Raw genomic sequence first — 13,490 nt, 5'->3', positions numbered from 1 at the left:
CATAATCACTTTCAAGTTCACTTGCGGTAAATAGTAAATAAAGTTCAAAACCGGTTTTGCTCCATAGTTATTAGTAGCCCGAAGAAGGTCACTAGCACATACAGAAAGCAACACACTAGATTTTTTTTCAACAAAGCATTAAAAGCAATAGCACACACACATTCTGTAGGCAGATTTAAACATGTTAGCTAAGATTATCATAGGATACAAAATCAAATCTACTATGCATAACATACGATACTTTGAAGATGCATAAACATCTCGAGGTAGTACAGGCGATGCAACATGATTCGTTGCATTTTGCCTATAAAATATCCGACTAGTTTTCGCGGAGCACACATTAGTTCGGTTTAGGTTAACCAAGGGTACAATCGAGTAGTAGTCGCGACGGGAAACTGAAAGGATTGTTCAACATTTCGATCATGTATTGGAACGTAGGTAGAAGACTAATCGTTTGATATCGGGAACAGTCAGGATTAGCAGAGGTCGGATCATTTTTCAAAGAAGGGATCAGCAAAATTGTAGAGGAGTTTAGGGATGCGATGTAGAGATCGGTTTGAGAATTCTGTTCGGGTTGTAACCTGAACGCGAGGAATAGTTATTTATTCCAGTTTAAGTTGGTTCGTCGGCGCGTTAACCACGTAGTGCGGTCGAATTGTTATTTGACGAAGGAAGCAAGGCTTCCGTTCTTATTGGTGTAATATGGCTCGAGATTGTTATCGGAGCAAGCTAAGAAGCGAAGAAGATTTAGAAGAAGAATAAGAAGAAGGAAAGTGGAATCGTACGGGGGAAATCAGTGGAAAAGTGATCCGATGAGAATAGAATAAGTTCATAGAAAAGTTGGTTTAAAATCATAACAAGCAAGGAATAAAATAATGATTTTGTGTAGTGAAATCAAATCACCTTCGTTCGGAATATATGATGAAAATGCAAAAAGGAATAAAAGTAAATGGAACGAGTTTGGATAATTAAGAAAAGGTAATTTTTTTTTTAATATAGTAAAAGCTAATAGCAGTAAGGAATAAAATATAAATACCTTAACAATATTTTGAAAAAAAACAGCAAAAATATAAATAAAAATATTGCCTTCGTCAATATTTTTTAAATTGAGTTGGGGGTAATGTAACGATGTTACAGATAGAGCCTGTTGAATGGCTGAAGTTGCTCGTTCACGCTAATGTGTAAAGCAGCAATATTTAGCCCTTGTGTGACGGTAGCGCTATATGCGACTAATAGTCGAACTATTGCACCTCTTAGTCGCGAGAAAAAAATGCATCAGGTGGTACTCAAGGTCATATCTTTAAAAAAATCTTTGGACATGATGAGTCCGCGAATTGGTGTTGGTGGGAATGCGAATAGTTGATGGGTGAAATAGGAAAAGATTTCTATGGTCTGAATAGCTATTCTTTCTCGATTCGTTCGGCGTACCAGTAAGACGGCTTTAAGCTGCGAAAAAAGTGAAGTTAGGAGAAGCTATCGGTTAGAAGTAACGGAATACCGTTCGAATTCGTTACGTAAGTTCAATTTAAAAAAAGCAAGATTGTATCAAGTTAATATTTTGAAACTTATAGATCGAGAAAAAGAGAAAAAAGTGGAAGTTAACAGGCCCATGTGCGGGATAGTGTAGCTCCTTTTGTAAGTCGGTAAAATATCTATAACAGTGGAAATCTCTAAATAAGTATTTATTTCAAAATGCTAGATGAAATCCTACACAGTGTTAAGGACCGCCAATTAAGTCCAGCACTTAATAGCAATTTTGCTCGAGGTTCAGGTAATTTAACCATCGTCATGTGTGATACGCCATTTTACCCTACCGCTAACTAATGCGCACATTATATGTTCTCGCTTGAAGGATCCTTCAAGCGAAGGTGTTCCGTCCGGGTGCTATAGCATCCAAGCAGGAGTAGGGGATAGCGACCAGCCACGCTGTCTCTGGAGACGTTCCCGAAGCCTGCCGGCTTGTAGCCTAGCTCGCCGTCGGGCCAGTGTTCGACTCCCTCGCCCTGCGGGCCACCCAAAGGAGAACCACGCCTTTGGAGCTGATTCACCGGCCACCACAAGTCGGGCATCAGCCACATAGCCTCGAAGCAACACCCTCTCGATAGGCAGGAATCAAGCGTCGTGATCACGATCAGCCGATTGAGCCGCCGGCACGGAATGATAAGTCGGTATTTTCGCCGCCGCTCAGCATAGCAGTTAGTCGAGACACTGACAGCATCGGTGTCAATGTGGTAACAACGATTACAGCCGCCTCGCCTCAACTCTGAAGGAAATCACCGTGGACGAATAAGGTCAGATCTGAACATTGTAAAAACTTTTGTAAATATAGCAGTAAGAAATATCAATGGTTTGTTAGAATACGTTTAGTGCCATAGAGAAGTTTAAAATCCAAGCGCTTGGAAATAGATAGTGGAATAGGTCGGTTTAGTAGAGTTCTACGGGTAGAACAGTGATCGATGTTAACCCCTTCAAGCCCAAATACAGTTTTATGGTATTACCGAGAAGAAAGAGAGAGTAGTTATTTGGTGGGGTGTAAATCGATTCATGATTACCGTCTTCCAAGGTTTTTTCACGATATTGGTGTTGGGTGTCAGCTGATGTGTTCGCGGAGTAACTAGGGAAGTAATTCGGGGAATTTGATGGACTCGCCCTGAGTCTCGCCGGGCAAACGGAATCTTGCTGCTTCACATACAATTGGGATTCATCCCGTTGTTTGGCGCGAAGTGAAGGCAGTTTCAACCCCTGAAACACGGTTCCTTTAGTGACCTGTTACAAAATACTTGCCGAAAAACATTCCAATAGAAACTCATTCCAGAGTTCTGAAATCAATCATAATCATAATTTCCAATCATATCGAGTTCAGTTTTGAAGGGGTGTACTGTAATATGGATTAGGATCTTTTTAATAGGAAGCGAAACTGGAATTGCTCTAATGTCTATAAAACTTGGAACTGCTCACCAAAAAATTGCATAACTTCCAACATTTGCTGAAAATGTTTTTATTTTGGGAATGCGTCGAGGTGAGCGTTATAGAATTAATAACGAGAAAACCACCTTCCAAAGGTAGGGGACATTATGAAAAATGGCGTTTTCTGTTTCGCCAATTTCGCAGGTTTAATATCTTCGATGAATTTTACAAACGTTAAACTGCACATCATTTGATAAAATAATTTTGGTGTTATATCCTCCAAGAAGTTTTTATGGCGAATTTACTCTTCAAACAAATTTAGTTCCAGACATAATGTCTTCAGCAAAATTTTGGGGAGTGCTATTACAAACCACTTTGTTGAAGACATGAAGTCTCCTTGTGTTCAAGGTACTAACATATTTTAGGCTATTTCTATTTAATTTTAAATTAAATTATTATGATTTTACTGTTTATGATAATTTTTTTTACATCGATTTACATTTTATCCAAAGCTTGAGTATGTGAAGCTCACAATAGAAAGTTACTTTAGAAAAACTAGATTAACCCTCCGGCACTCGCGCGAATGGCTCCCCGAATGAGCAGCCACTGGTGCGGGAAGAAGATTTCCCTAGAGTTTCAGAAGTTGTTGCACAAAATAAAATGGCGTGAGTGCCGGAGGGTTAAGAAACACTTCGTAAATATCATTTTATAACTCGATATACTCCAGTATTCATGCCTACAATAAAGTTGTTTTAAATGAAAGTCTCAACTAATTCGCTACATACAGGAACTCTGTTACAATTTTTTAAAAAACTGATTCTCCATAATTTTAAAACTTCAAAGATGGCGGTTTCGTAATTATGCCATTTGGACAGTAAGTTAGATTTTCACCAAATCCCCACCAAACCAAATTTCTGGCTACCAAGTAAGTAGAAATAAAGTCGTTTTACACTCGTCCACAAGAAACTTCTTCGAATACTGCCTATCTATTATAATACATTGAAGGTTTGCAGACTTGATTAGCCCCCAATTTTATCAGCCTCATATGAAAATATGTTTGATGGGCTCTAGCACACAAACAACGCTGAGTTCTTGTTTTCCTTATCTTAAAGATGAAAATATGCAAAAATAAAAAAAATTAACACTAGAAGACTATATTAAATAATCAGAAATAGTTATTAGACTACATCATGGGAAGCGGAGAATATTTAAACAGCTTCAGTTCATTATGGAGAAAAAAATGTCGCGATTTAGTCAATGTCCCCATTTTGTCAGCCTAAAATACACCATGGAGATAATAAAAACGGATCTTCACTATATTAATTATTCACAGAAATAGATACATCCCATTTTTTTAAAGATATTTTCTTTCAATTGCATCGAACTACTCCAATTTTTAGTTAGTTTTCAAGGGGTTATTTTATCGACTTCTTCCAAAATTCGGCGAACCTATTCCCATTCGTGCGATAGTTTATGTTAAAAGGGTATCCTCAATAAATTGGTATACTTAAGGGTTTATATGTTGCAGTTCTTAAACAACTGTTCCTAAACAGATTAAGTAACTTATAAAGTATTTGAAATTTTTTAACAGAAGTGACGGAAGGTTATCGAAAAGTTTCGTAAAAAAGAAAATTTCCGTAATGATAATGATTTTTCCTAACGGCTTTCGAGAGTTTTTTATTTGTCCTTAGCATTAGGATTAGGGATAATAATTCAGATCAAATACTAATGGGAAGTCATTTTTAGAAGAAGTCGATATCGAATTAAAGTTTGAACTATGCATGCATGCACTTCAGAGGAAGCGAGATATCAAGAACTGAAATTTTCAGTGCTTAGTTCTCAGCCGCTTTGGAAATTTGATTAAACGCTATTGAGTATGAACTTCAAATCGATTCGAAAATTTGTTTTTCGAATTTTCTGACTCAGCAAAACATATATAACCCCTTTAGAAAAATTCAGTTTTCCCTACACAATGCATTGATTGGTATATGTTATTAACGGAGCATTAGTAATAATTCGATCATTCGAAGCATCAAGTTCTAAATGTTCTCAATCGATATAATACCCAAAGAAAGCGATAAGAGTTATGAGAAATATATAATCACACTGTTAGGTGGATTAAAAGCGTTTTTCTCTATGAGCTTGAAAATACTTACGAAATTCTTGAATTAAATATTAAAATGAAAACTATTACTATGAGTACGAAAAATAATTAAATGAAGAGATTATAAAAAGGCGATCCATGATTTGTTGCTTTGCGCACTTCCATCAGCAGTGCGAAAGTAATAAAAGGCCATGCTATGTTTCATACGTTAGTCATTTGAAATAACCTACTAAAGAAGGAGGATGTTGCTGACACAGTGCGTACGAACCACGACAACACAATTCGGATTATTGGGTGATGATTCTCGGCCATAAGCACCAGTCAACGAAGCCATCCTCTTTAGGACCAACAAGGAAAAAGAATTTAATTTGAAAAAATTCTCTAGTAACTTAATTTACATCTGCACCAGCTATGTGCTTTTATTGTTACCTAATATTAATTCAAGGTTATACAATTTTGAATGATATGTATCCATTTAATATCAATATTCTGATTATTATAATAGACAAACTTTTAAATTAATAATTCAACATTGTTTTCCTCAATCAGTCGTGGCAAAAAGAAATAAAAATCTGAGCGAAGTATCCAAACATTTGAAATATCGGCTCCTAATGTATTCTACGTCACTCCGATTATGTCCCAGACATTACGCAGAATTATTGAAAAATATCTGCACTGAAATGTTGTAGGAAACATCTTATTTTTATTTTCTAATTAGTGCTGCCACCATGTATGAGCAAAAATAAATTTATCATGTTTACATATTAAAAAAAAACCTCCCATTAATTTGTTCAACTACTTTTTCCAACTTTTTCAGACTCAACAAGAGATCTTCGACGTTGAAAAACACATTGAGCTTTTGAGAAAGGCAGTGAACGACAAATCTAATCCTATGAGAGTTGCTCAAACTAGACTAGAAGCACGTGCTCACCGTCCGGGCATTGAAATGTGTCGGTTAGTCAAATCCTTCGAAAATGTTTTATTTTGCAATTTCGCCTAACCAAATTATTTCCAACAGCGACAACGCCCATCTACGTTTGGTGGAAGAAGTGTGCACAATCCAAGAATCGGTTGCAACCCTGCACCGGAAATTGCAGGAAGCGGAGGCACAGCATCAGCATTTACTTAAAACCAAATCTCAACTGGAGAACAATCTCAAACAGAAAGTTGACGCGCTTTTCATCGACCGAGAAAAGTGCATGGGACTACGTCGCTCGTTTCCAGTCAACAATACGATTAAATATTAGACACGCATCTCAAGGCTTCCGCCCTAAACCAAACCATGAATGTGCGATTATTGTTATTCTGCGTAGATTAACTACAATATAGTTAGACTTTTGCTTGCTCTCGGGGATGTAGTTTAAATATATTATATTCGAAAATACCTTTTCTTAAAAACGATCGTAACCCTTGTTTACAACTTAACAGTTTTGGATAAAATTATGCGGCACGTTCACTGATGTAGCATTTTTTGTAACCACGTAAGCGGTACAGTTTGCTATAGTGAATTATTATTATTACATATTTATTGTTGATTATTCAAATATTTTCGTACCCTCAGCAATATTGCTTTTGTTTATTGGATGCGGAGAATCAATAGTATTCGTAATAGTATTGCACATAGGAGAAATAACCATAATAATTATAGTATACTTTATGAAGTACCATTTCACCTCCAGCAAATCAGAGCACGGTTTTTTCTCTAGAAAACCGAAACTTAATACGATTTATCAAATTAGGAGTTTTATACTTCATATCGTCTTATCTTTCAAAACCGTGGATAACAGAATTCGGTGTATAGCAATGCTGCAGTGCTACACAACCGAAAATGACTAATTTAAATGGTAGTCTGATAGTGCCAAGGGCAGAGCAGTGTTTGCCTTACGTAAACTAAGTCAATCCGTTTAATAGTTTTTGAGTTATCGTGTGCGACAATTTGGGGTCTCGGAGAACGATTGATCTATGGGTGTGACAGCAAGTAGCATGGCTGTTTAAAACAACAGAGGTCAGTGTGTCCACAAAGAATGCGCGAGATTCTTGAGATTCAATTTAAGAATTTCAATTTAATTATGAGAATATATCGTTTGTTTCACCCACTACACCAGACGAACCCCTTAATTTTGAAATTATCTGGTTCGGGTTTATATAATTTTAAAGGGTTGGGTTTTTCGCCGATATCAATTACCTTCAGCTCGAGATACGAATTAGGCAATCCATAAGACGTTTCTAATCAGCTGATTAATTCCAAAGAGAATAGGGAAAGAGACGAATAATGTGAAGCCAAAAATACCTTATTGAGCAGACCAATCGTGCAATGTAAATAAACATTACTCATGCCTGAGTTGGAGGAGTTGTACATCTATTAAAAAAGAAATTTCAATTTTCGTCAGAATTTGATTTAATCGTGATTGTGAGGTGCATTCTAGACAGGAGGGTGTCACTCCTGTCATCCGCTATTGAGATATACAGACTTTGACAGTAGTCAACATATGTGGGACTGGCCGGCTTTAGGCCCATGTCGCCCGTGCAATAGCATTGGGTTGTTTTGATTTCAACAAAGGCAGATGTTGGCTAGGACAAAATGGCTGCCTAGCAGGGGCCTGATTCTAGAGTATATGTATGAGTAAAAACAAGCATTAGAATTATTTCATCTCTTTGTTTCGAAATGCGCATCGTTTGATAAACAAATCCAACGATCGACATACGGTTTGTTTTCAAAATATAATAGGAGTCATTTAAAGTGCTGCCTGTGGAAGCGGTTGCCAAAATTGTAGTGTTGAAATCATCATAAAGGGAGTGTTGCCGTTTTGACTGATTTTCACTCTTCGTCTCTTTCCCTATTCTCTTTAATTCGTGTTTACTTCTTCTGACGTTACTTCGAGGGGTGCGACGTCAAACAATATCGTTGATTCGATCCAACATCAAACGAATCGGACTAACGAAAGATGTTTGTCGGACGAGTTTTTCTGTTCGCAGGAGTAGACCTGTTGACAGAACCCACCGCTGAATTGTCAAACAAACGTCTAATGGATTGCCTAATTGATGATATTTATACCCTAAGAGAAGACAACAGGTTTCTTGCTCTTAATTTTCTCTACTAGGACCTGCCGTAAATCTAAAGACAAGCGTTTGTAGTTGCCAGATTCCTTTTGCCTGCTTTTAACAATTGCTGAAAATAATTTTACGTCAAATATCGCACTTCAAGCAAGGATTCACAACACTAGTTGCATTAAAAATTAAATTTTATTTTTCTTCATGTCTCTGTTAACAATACACGTAGTTATATCGTTATTCAGGACTTTTATTCAATTTGCATAAAATTTTGATGTGTATGAAAAGGAGCCGAAATAGATTCAGCAGCTTTGTTTTTCATCCCGTTTGTAAACATTATAACCGCTCTTGACTGACAAGACGACCAATGGTTCAATATTGAGGATCGGATTGAATCAAATTAGCTACGCGATTGTCTTCTCTTAGTTTATACTAAAGGCGTTGTAGAGTGAAACCAAATCTACCTTTTGAAGATGGGTACCTATCGTGCAAAGTAAACATTCTTCTTTCGGAGAACATACAAGAAAAGTATTAGTGTTGAGAAAAATAATTTCATGGCGAAATATTTCAATCTACTAAACAAGACACTGTATTCAGCTTATTATACTTTTTGTAACAATATAAAATAAATTACATGGAATGGTATTATGAATAAAGTGCTATAAACCACGAGACAGTCGATTTTCAATTCACTCGATAATAATGTATTGTGTAACTCGGTTGAAGTCACTCAAAGTTACAGCAAAAACTGTGGGTACCAGGAACAAAAAACGAGGGTATAATTTTAGGCAGTGTTGCGCATTCCTCTGTACGGGACTCTATAATCCCACTGAGACGTCCAAAAAATTGTTTCAAAATCGTTCAACACGGGTCCAACGATGGCTGTTTGTTGAACGGTTATTTGGACGTTGTCCAAATTGGTCCATTGGACGATTTTGAAACCAACCGTTCTTAGAGGGATACCACGGACTCTAGTTTATACCATTAGTTGTGCAGTTCAGCGAGTATAAGAAGAGAGACGAGTAGTGAAATTCGAAGCTAACACTTTTAATGACCTTAATTATATTTTAAAATGATTTGTTTTGCAATTAATGTGTATTTCAAATCAAATAGATGAGTCATTTTTTATAGTTTTTATTAATGAATGCACATTACAGTCACCGAAAATTTATATTTCCCTTTTGATACTTATCTCCTTCAAATGAGTCATGACTCATGAGTAATGTTTATATATTTTACTCGATCGGTCTACTCAGCAAGGTATTTTTGGCTCCACACCACAATAACAAATATTCAATTTGATTGCATAAAAACTGATTATAACACATCAAAGTAGTCTCTGGCACAATGTAAGCGATGATAATTATTATTTCATATGCTTTACCATCATTTGAAAACATTTACCTAAGTAAAATAAATGTTATTGTACCGAAATTCTACTCAATGATTTTTCAATGAATATTTTGTCTATTCACGGCGAGTCGCATCAGGTTCATTTTTAGTCATCAAAAAAGAACTTCGATTCTTTTTAATTCCACTGCACACTATTCGTATCTCTCCCCATTCTCTCTGATGCATTTGTCAGAGATTTTAGTCGAGATAAAAGAAAATCAGCAAAGCGTTTGCCGAAGAATTTCGTTCATACACATTGTAACCCGTCAGGGTAACAATTTAGCACTGGGTGGAAATATACCCTTTTTGTGTATACACTCCGTAGAGTGTATTTGTTTACTTGAAGTTATGCTCACCGCTGTTCGATACCGTTCACATTTAGTTTGTAAATTTTGTGTACAGTTACGCGTTTGTGAACGGTTTTGTTCGTGCAGATAGGTTAGATAATTTTTGTTTTATGTTTGTGTATAATTAACATAGGGCTTAGGTAGGTCTCCGCTCTCCTCTTGCAAAAATAAGTATGCGTTGGTTATGCTGCTCACCGATGACAGCTATGCGACGAGGCGGTTGCGCGTGCGATGGCAAATTAAATCCGTCAGTGTATCGGTTTGTGGTCCAGGCATTCGGAAAAGTCCTGGTGTACGGTCGCCGAAACAGGAAGCTAACCACCAAGGAGCCACTCGCTTACTCGGCTAAACAAAAAGGACCCAGGTAACACCAGTGCCGTTCTCACTGTGAAGGATAAGCCGAACGAGCCTAGCTCTCCCCCACAGTTAATCGTAAAGGAGAACGAAGCAGTGCGGACAAAGGTTCCCCCTGAGGTAGGTTACTGCGGAACCTACCTGAGCCATTCACGGGGAGTGAGTGGACCCGGCGATTATTCGCCCCGTCGCTTGGGAGGTTCCAACAAAAGAGCCTTGCTCACCTCCCTGGCTAATTGAAAAGGACCGCTGCGATAGCAGCCAACGATACCAGCAGGAGAACTCGACCGTCGGAGTCTCGGCCGGTTGGATAAACCCCCGCCTTCCGCCATCATCAACAGCAGCAGCAGCAGTGAAGTGGAGAAGCGGCGAAATAAAAGTCGGTAAATTTAGTAAATTACTTGTTTGTTTACTTTTGTTATTTGTTGTTACGAAAATCCGAAATTCCGGTAGAGGCACCTAGGCCACCCTGAAAAGAAGGGTACGCCGGGCAAACAAGAACCCGAGTAGTGGGCAAACCCCTACTTACAACATTCGAAATCCTGGGATGTCGCAATGCGCCTTAAACTCTTGTTACCCGGTCTCACGAAGACTAATGCAGTTTTGTGGTGGAAAAAATCCCATTTTCTTTTGCCGCCTTTGTTTACTATTTTCCATAAAAATTTTATGTATTTGTGTCATGTTACGCGCACGTACACGAGCCGTAGAAAAGATCCTCCAAAGGTGCCAGTAGCGGATGACAGTGAAACATAGAGTGAAGCACAAACCAGAATCTGCACGAAAATCGGGAACAACGAGCAAAAAAAACGGGAACAGCGCTAATTGCTCATTTTAAATAGAAATCTTAGAGAAACCTACCGGAAACGATTGCACAGGCATCATTCGCAAAAGTCGCGCATTTTACTCATACTCGTCCTAAAATTTAACCAACGTATGTAAGCTGAAATAAAAACATATTCTGAACTACTGTACAACTTCAGGTTCATTTCGATAACTATAACCGATTTACCAATCAATCCGAAGTGGCGCAATTGTTATCGACTCATCCTTAAGGAAAAGCTGAATAATTTTAGATTCTTTTAAAACCTAATAAACTTTCACCACTTGTTTCAGTCAGTTTATTTGTAAAGATGCGATACTATTACAGCTTGAAGGTGCCAATTTTTGCATTTTACATTTAAAATTTTTTCAAACTTACAATTTCAGTTACAATTCAAATTTTACAAACTACTAAAAAGTCTTCAAATATATTATAATTTAATGGGAGGTAAGAAAGGGAAACAGATTCAAATTCGCTTTTTTATGACAAAGGCCTATTTGCTTGACAAAAACATTTCCACGGGGGGGATATGAGATACAGGGGAGAAATAATGAACTACGATGGCAGAGAAGAGAAGACCTATCTAAGCACAATGGTGATAATGAAGATAATCAGGTCGTAGCGCACTAGTGCGAGTCGACTCCACAAAAGCAGTACGGGAAACTACTGAGAACTAGAAAAAGAAAAAGAGATGGGCTAAATTCTTATATTGATTGATTTTAAGAAGAGATAGATGACGGGCATATGGGGGAGTTCGCGACTTGTCATAACATCTCGAACAGGTACATTGGGCGATCTTCCTCGGGTGTCTATTAGCAGATACCTGGCGGAATTGTACTCGGTGCATGCCCAGACAATGTGTTCGATGTCGTGATAGCCGTCACCACAAGCGCAGACACCACCATCCACGAGCCTAATACGGCAGAGATGTGCATCCGGCGTATAATGGTTTGACATAAGTTGGGATATCACCAAGATTTCGTGGATGCCTTAGGGACTATCGCATGTACCCAAGTAACCAAAAACTCGGACAATACTTAAAAAGCCCACTTCAAAGTTCATATAAAATTATTTCAATCTGATTAAGCTTTAATGGAATTTGAAGGCTGCATAAGCCGCTATTACTTGGGTGGATTGCTAGTTCCCCATTGCTCCACGAAGTTTGCCAACTTTCGAGGGTTCTCTGATGATTAATGCTGAGTAACTCGTTAAAGCTACTTGGTGTTTCATAAATGTCATCTTCTAAACCACCCACCTTGGCTAAAGAGTCTGCCTTTTCACTGCCCGAAATGGAGCAATTACGAGGGAACTATACCAAGGTAATTCAGAAAGATTTGTCTGATAAAGCACTCAGTATCTCCTTCATTTTCACCAAAAATTATTAGGAATGTTTTCCATGTTTCATCGAGCGAGCGTTAATGGAACGGAGACTATTCGAAACAGTCTGCGGGCAAGTGTTAATGACTCCAAGGGTGAATAGCAGCTAGTTCTGCCGCGTAAACTGAAGAGGGTCACTGAGTTTGAAGGAGGCGGTGAACTTTCGATTGAAAATACCGAAGCCAGTGGACCCTTCGAGGTTTGATCCGTTAGTATAGAACATCTACCAGCAATGAACAAAACAGTAGATTCAGGAGTATCTAAGAAATGAGCACGGTAGGGATTGTAAGAAGATGGATTAATATTCTGCGGTATGTAGTTAAAGTATAACGACATAAAACAGGTCTGAGAATTAAGCTCGACAAGCCTCTCGAAATTTTCATTCACCATCGTGTTCCCCTCCTGATACTTCGAACGAAACACATTTTTGGAGGGTGAAGTTCTCACTCGCTCTCTTATCATGTAACAATAAAGCCAGATTCAAATTCAACTTGTTGAGGAGTTTGTCAGACTACGCCAAAGGACGCTTATTGAGTTTATTTAATAAGTTTCTTAAGAGTAACATTGTCCAACAAGAGTGGAGACAAGTGAGAGTTATTGCCATCCAAAAACCAGGAAAACCAGTCTTCGATCACAACTCGTATCCATTGATTGCAATGTTGTTCTGCATCCGGAAATTATTCGAGAAAATGACCCTGTTCTGGATCCGCAATCGGGTCGAAGCGACTGGCACTGTCAGATACACAATGTGGCTTTCGCAAAAAAGAGGGACAAACAATTGCCTTGCGGTGCTTTCAACCGAAATTCAAATGGACTATGCTAGCAAAGAGTAGATGGCATCAGTGTTCTTAGATATTAAGGGGGGTTTTGATTCAGTTTCTATCAACATTTTTTCAGAGATGCATGGGAAACTAGTTGTATTTTCTAGGAAGCGTAAACTAGAACAGCTACGGCTTCTATTAATGGGTCATATTACTACTCAGGTCTTCACAGTAAAATATCTGGGGTCTGGTTCGACTCGTTAGGTGCATGGGGATAATACATTAGGTATCTGAAACAAGAGTGTCAACAAACGATCAATTTACTCCGTAAAATAACCGGAACATGTTGAGAGATCTAATTAGGGATCATCCATAAA

The 13,490-nt window shown here is 38.0% G+C and overlaps 1 protein-coding gene across 2 annotated transcripts in view; it reads left to right on the top strand.

Annotated features, from left to right (window-relative positions):
• Positions 1–6,386, top strand: part of LOC131677012 (tektin-3-like) — a 42,115-nt gene extending 35,729 nt beyond the window's left edge. The window contains exons 5-6 of one of the 2 annotated variants that reach the window (XM_058956497.1): positions 5,829–5,965; positions 6,030–6,386. In XM_058956497.1, the coding sequence (XP_058812480.1) occupies positions 5,829–5,965; positions 6,030–6,258 (366 nt within the window). In that variant the 3' untranslated portion in view covers positions 6,259–6,386. The remainder of the gene's footprint in view (positions 1–5,828; positions 5,966–6,029) is intronic. The other variant, XM_058956506.1, reaches the window with a different exon arrangement.
• Positions 6,387–13,490: the final 7,104 nt, after the last annotated feature.

The sequence above is a fragment of the Topomyia yanbarensis genome, chromosome 1 (genome assembly GCF_030247195.1).
Source record: "Topomyia yanbarensis strain Yona2022 chromosome 1, ASM3024719v1, whole genome shotgun sequence".
Classification (NCBI taxonomy): domain Eukaryota; kingdom Metazoa; phylum Arthropoda; class Insecta; order Diptera; family Culicidae; genus Topomyia; species Topomyia yanbarensis.
The sequence above is the reverse complement of the archived record's forward strand: the minus strand, read 5'-3'. Positions and strand labels throughout refer to the sequence as shown.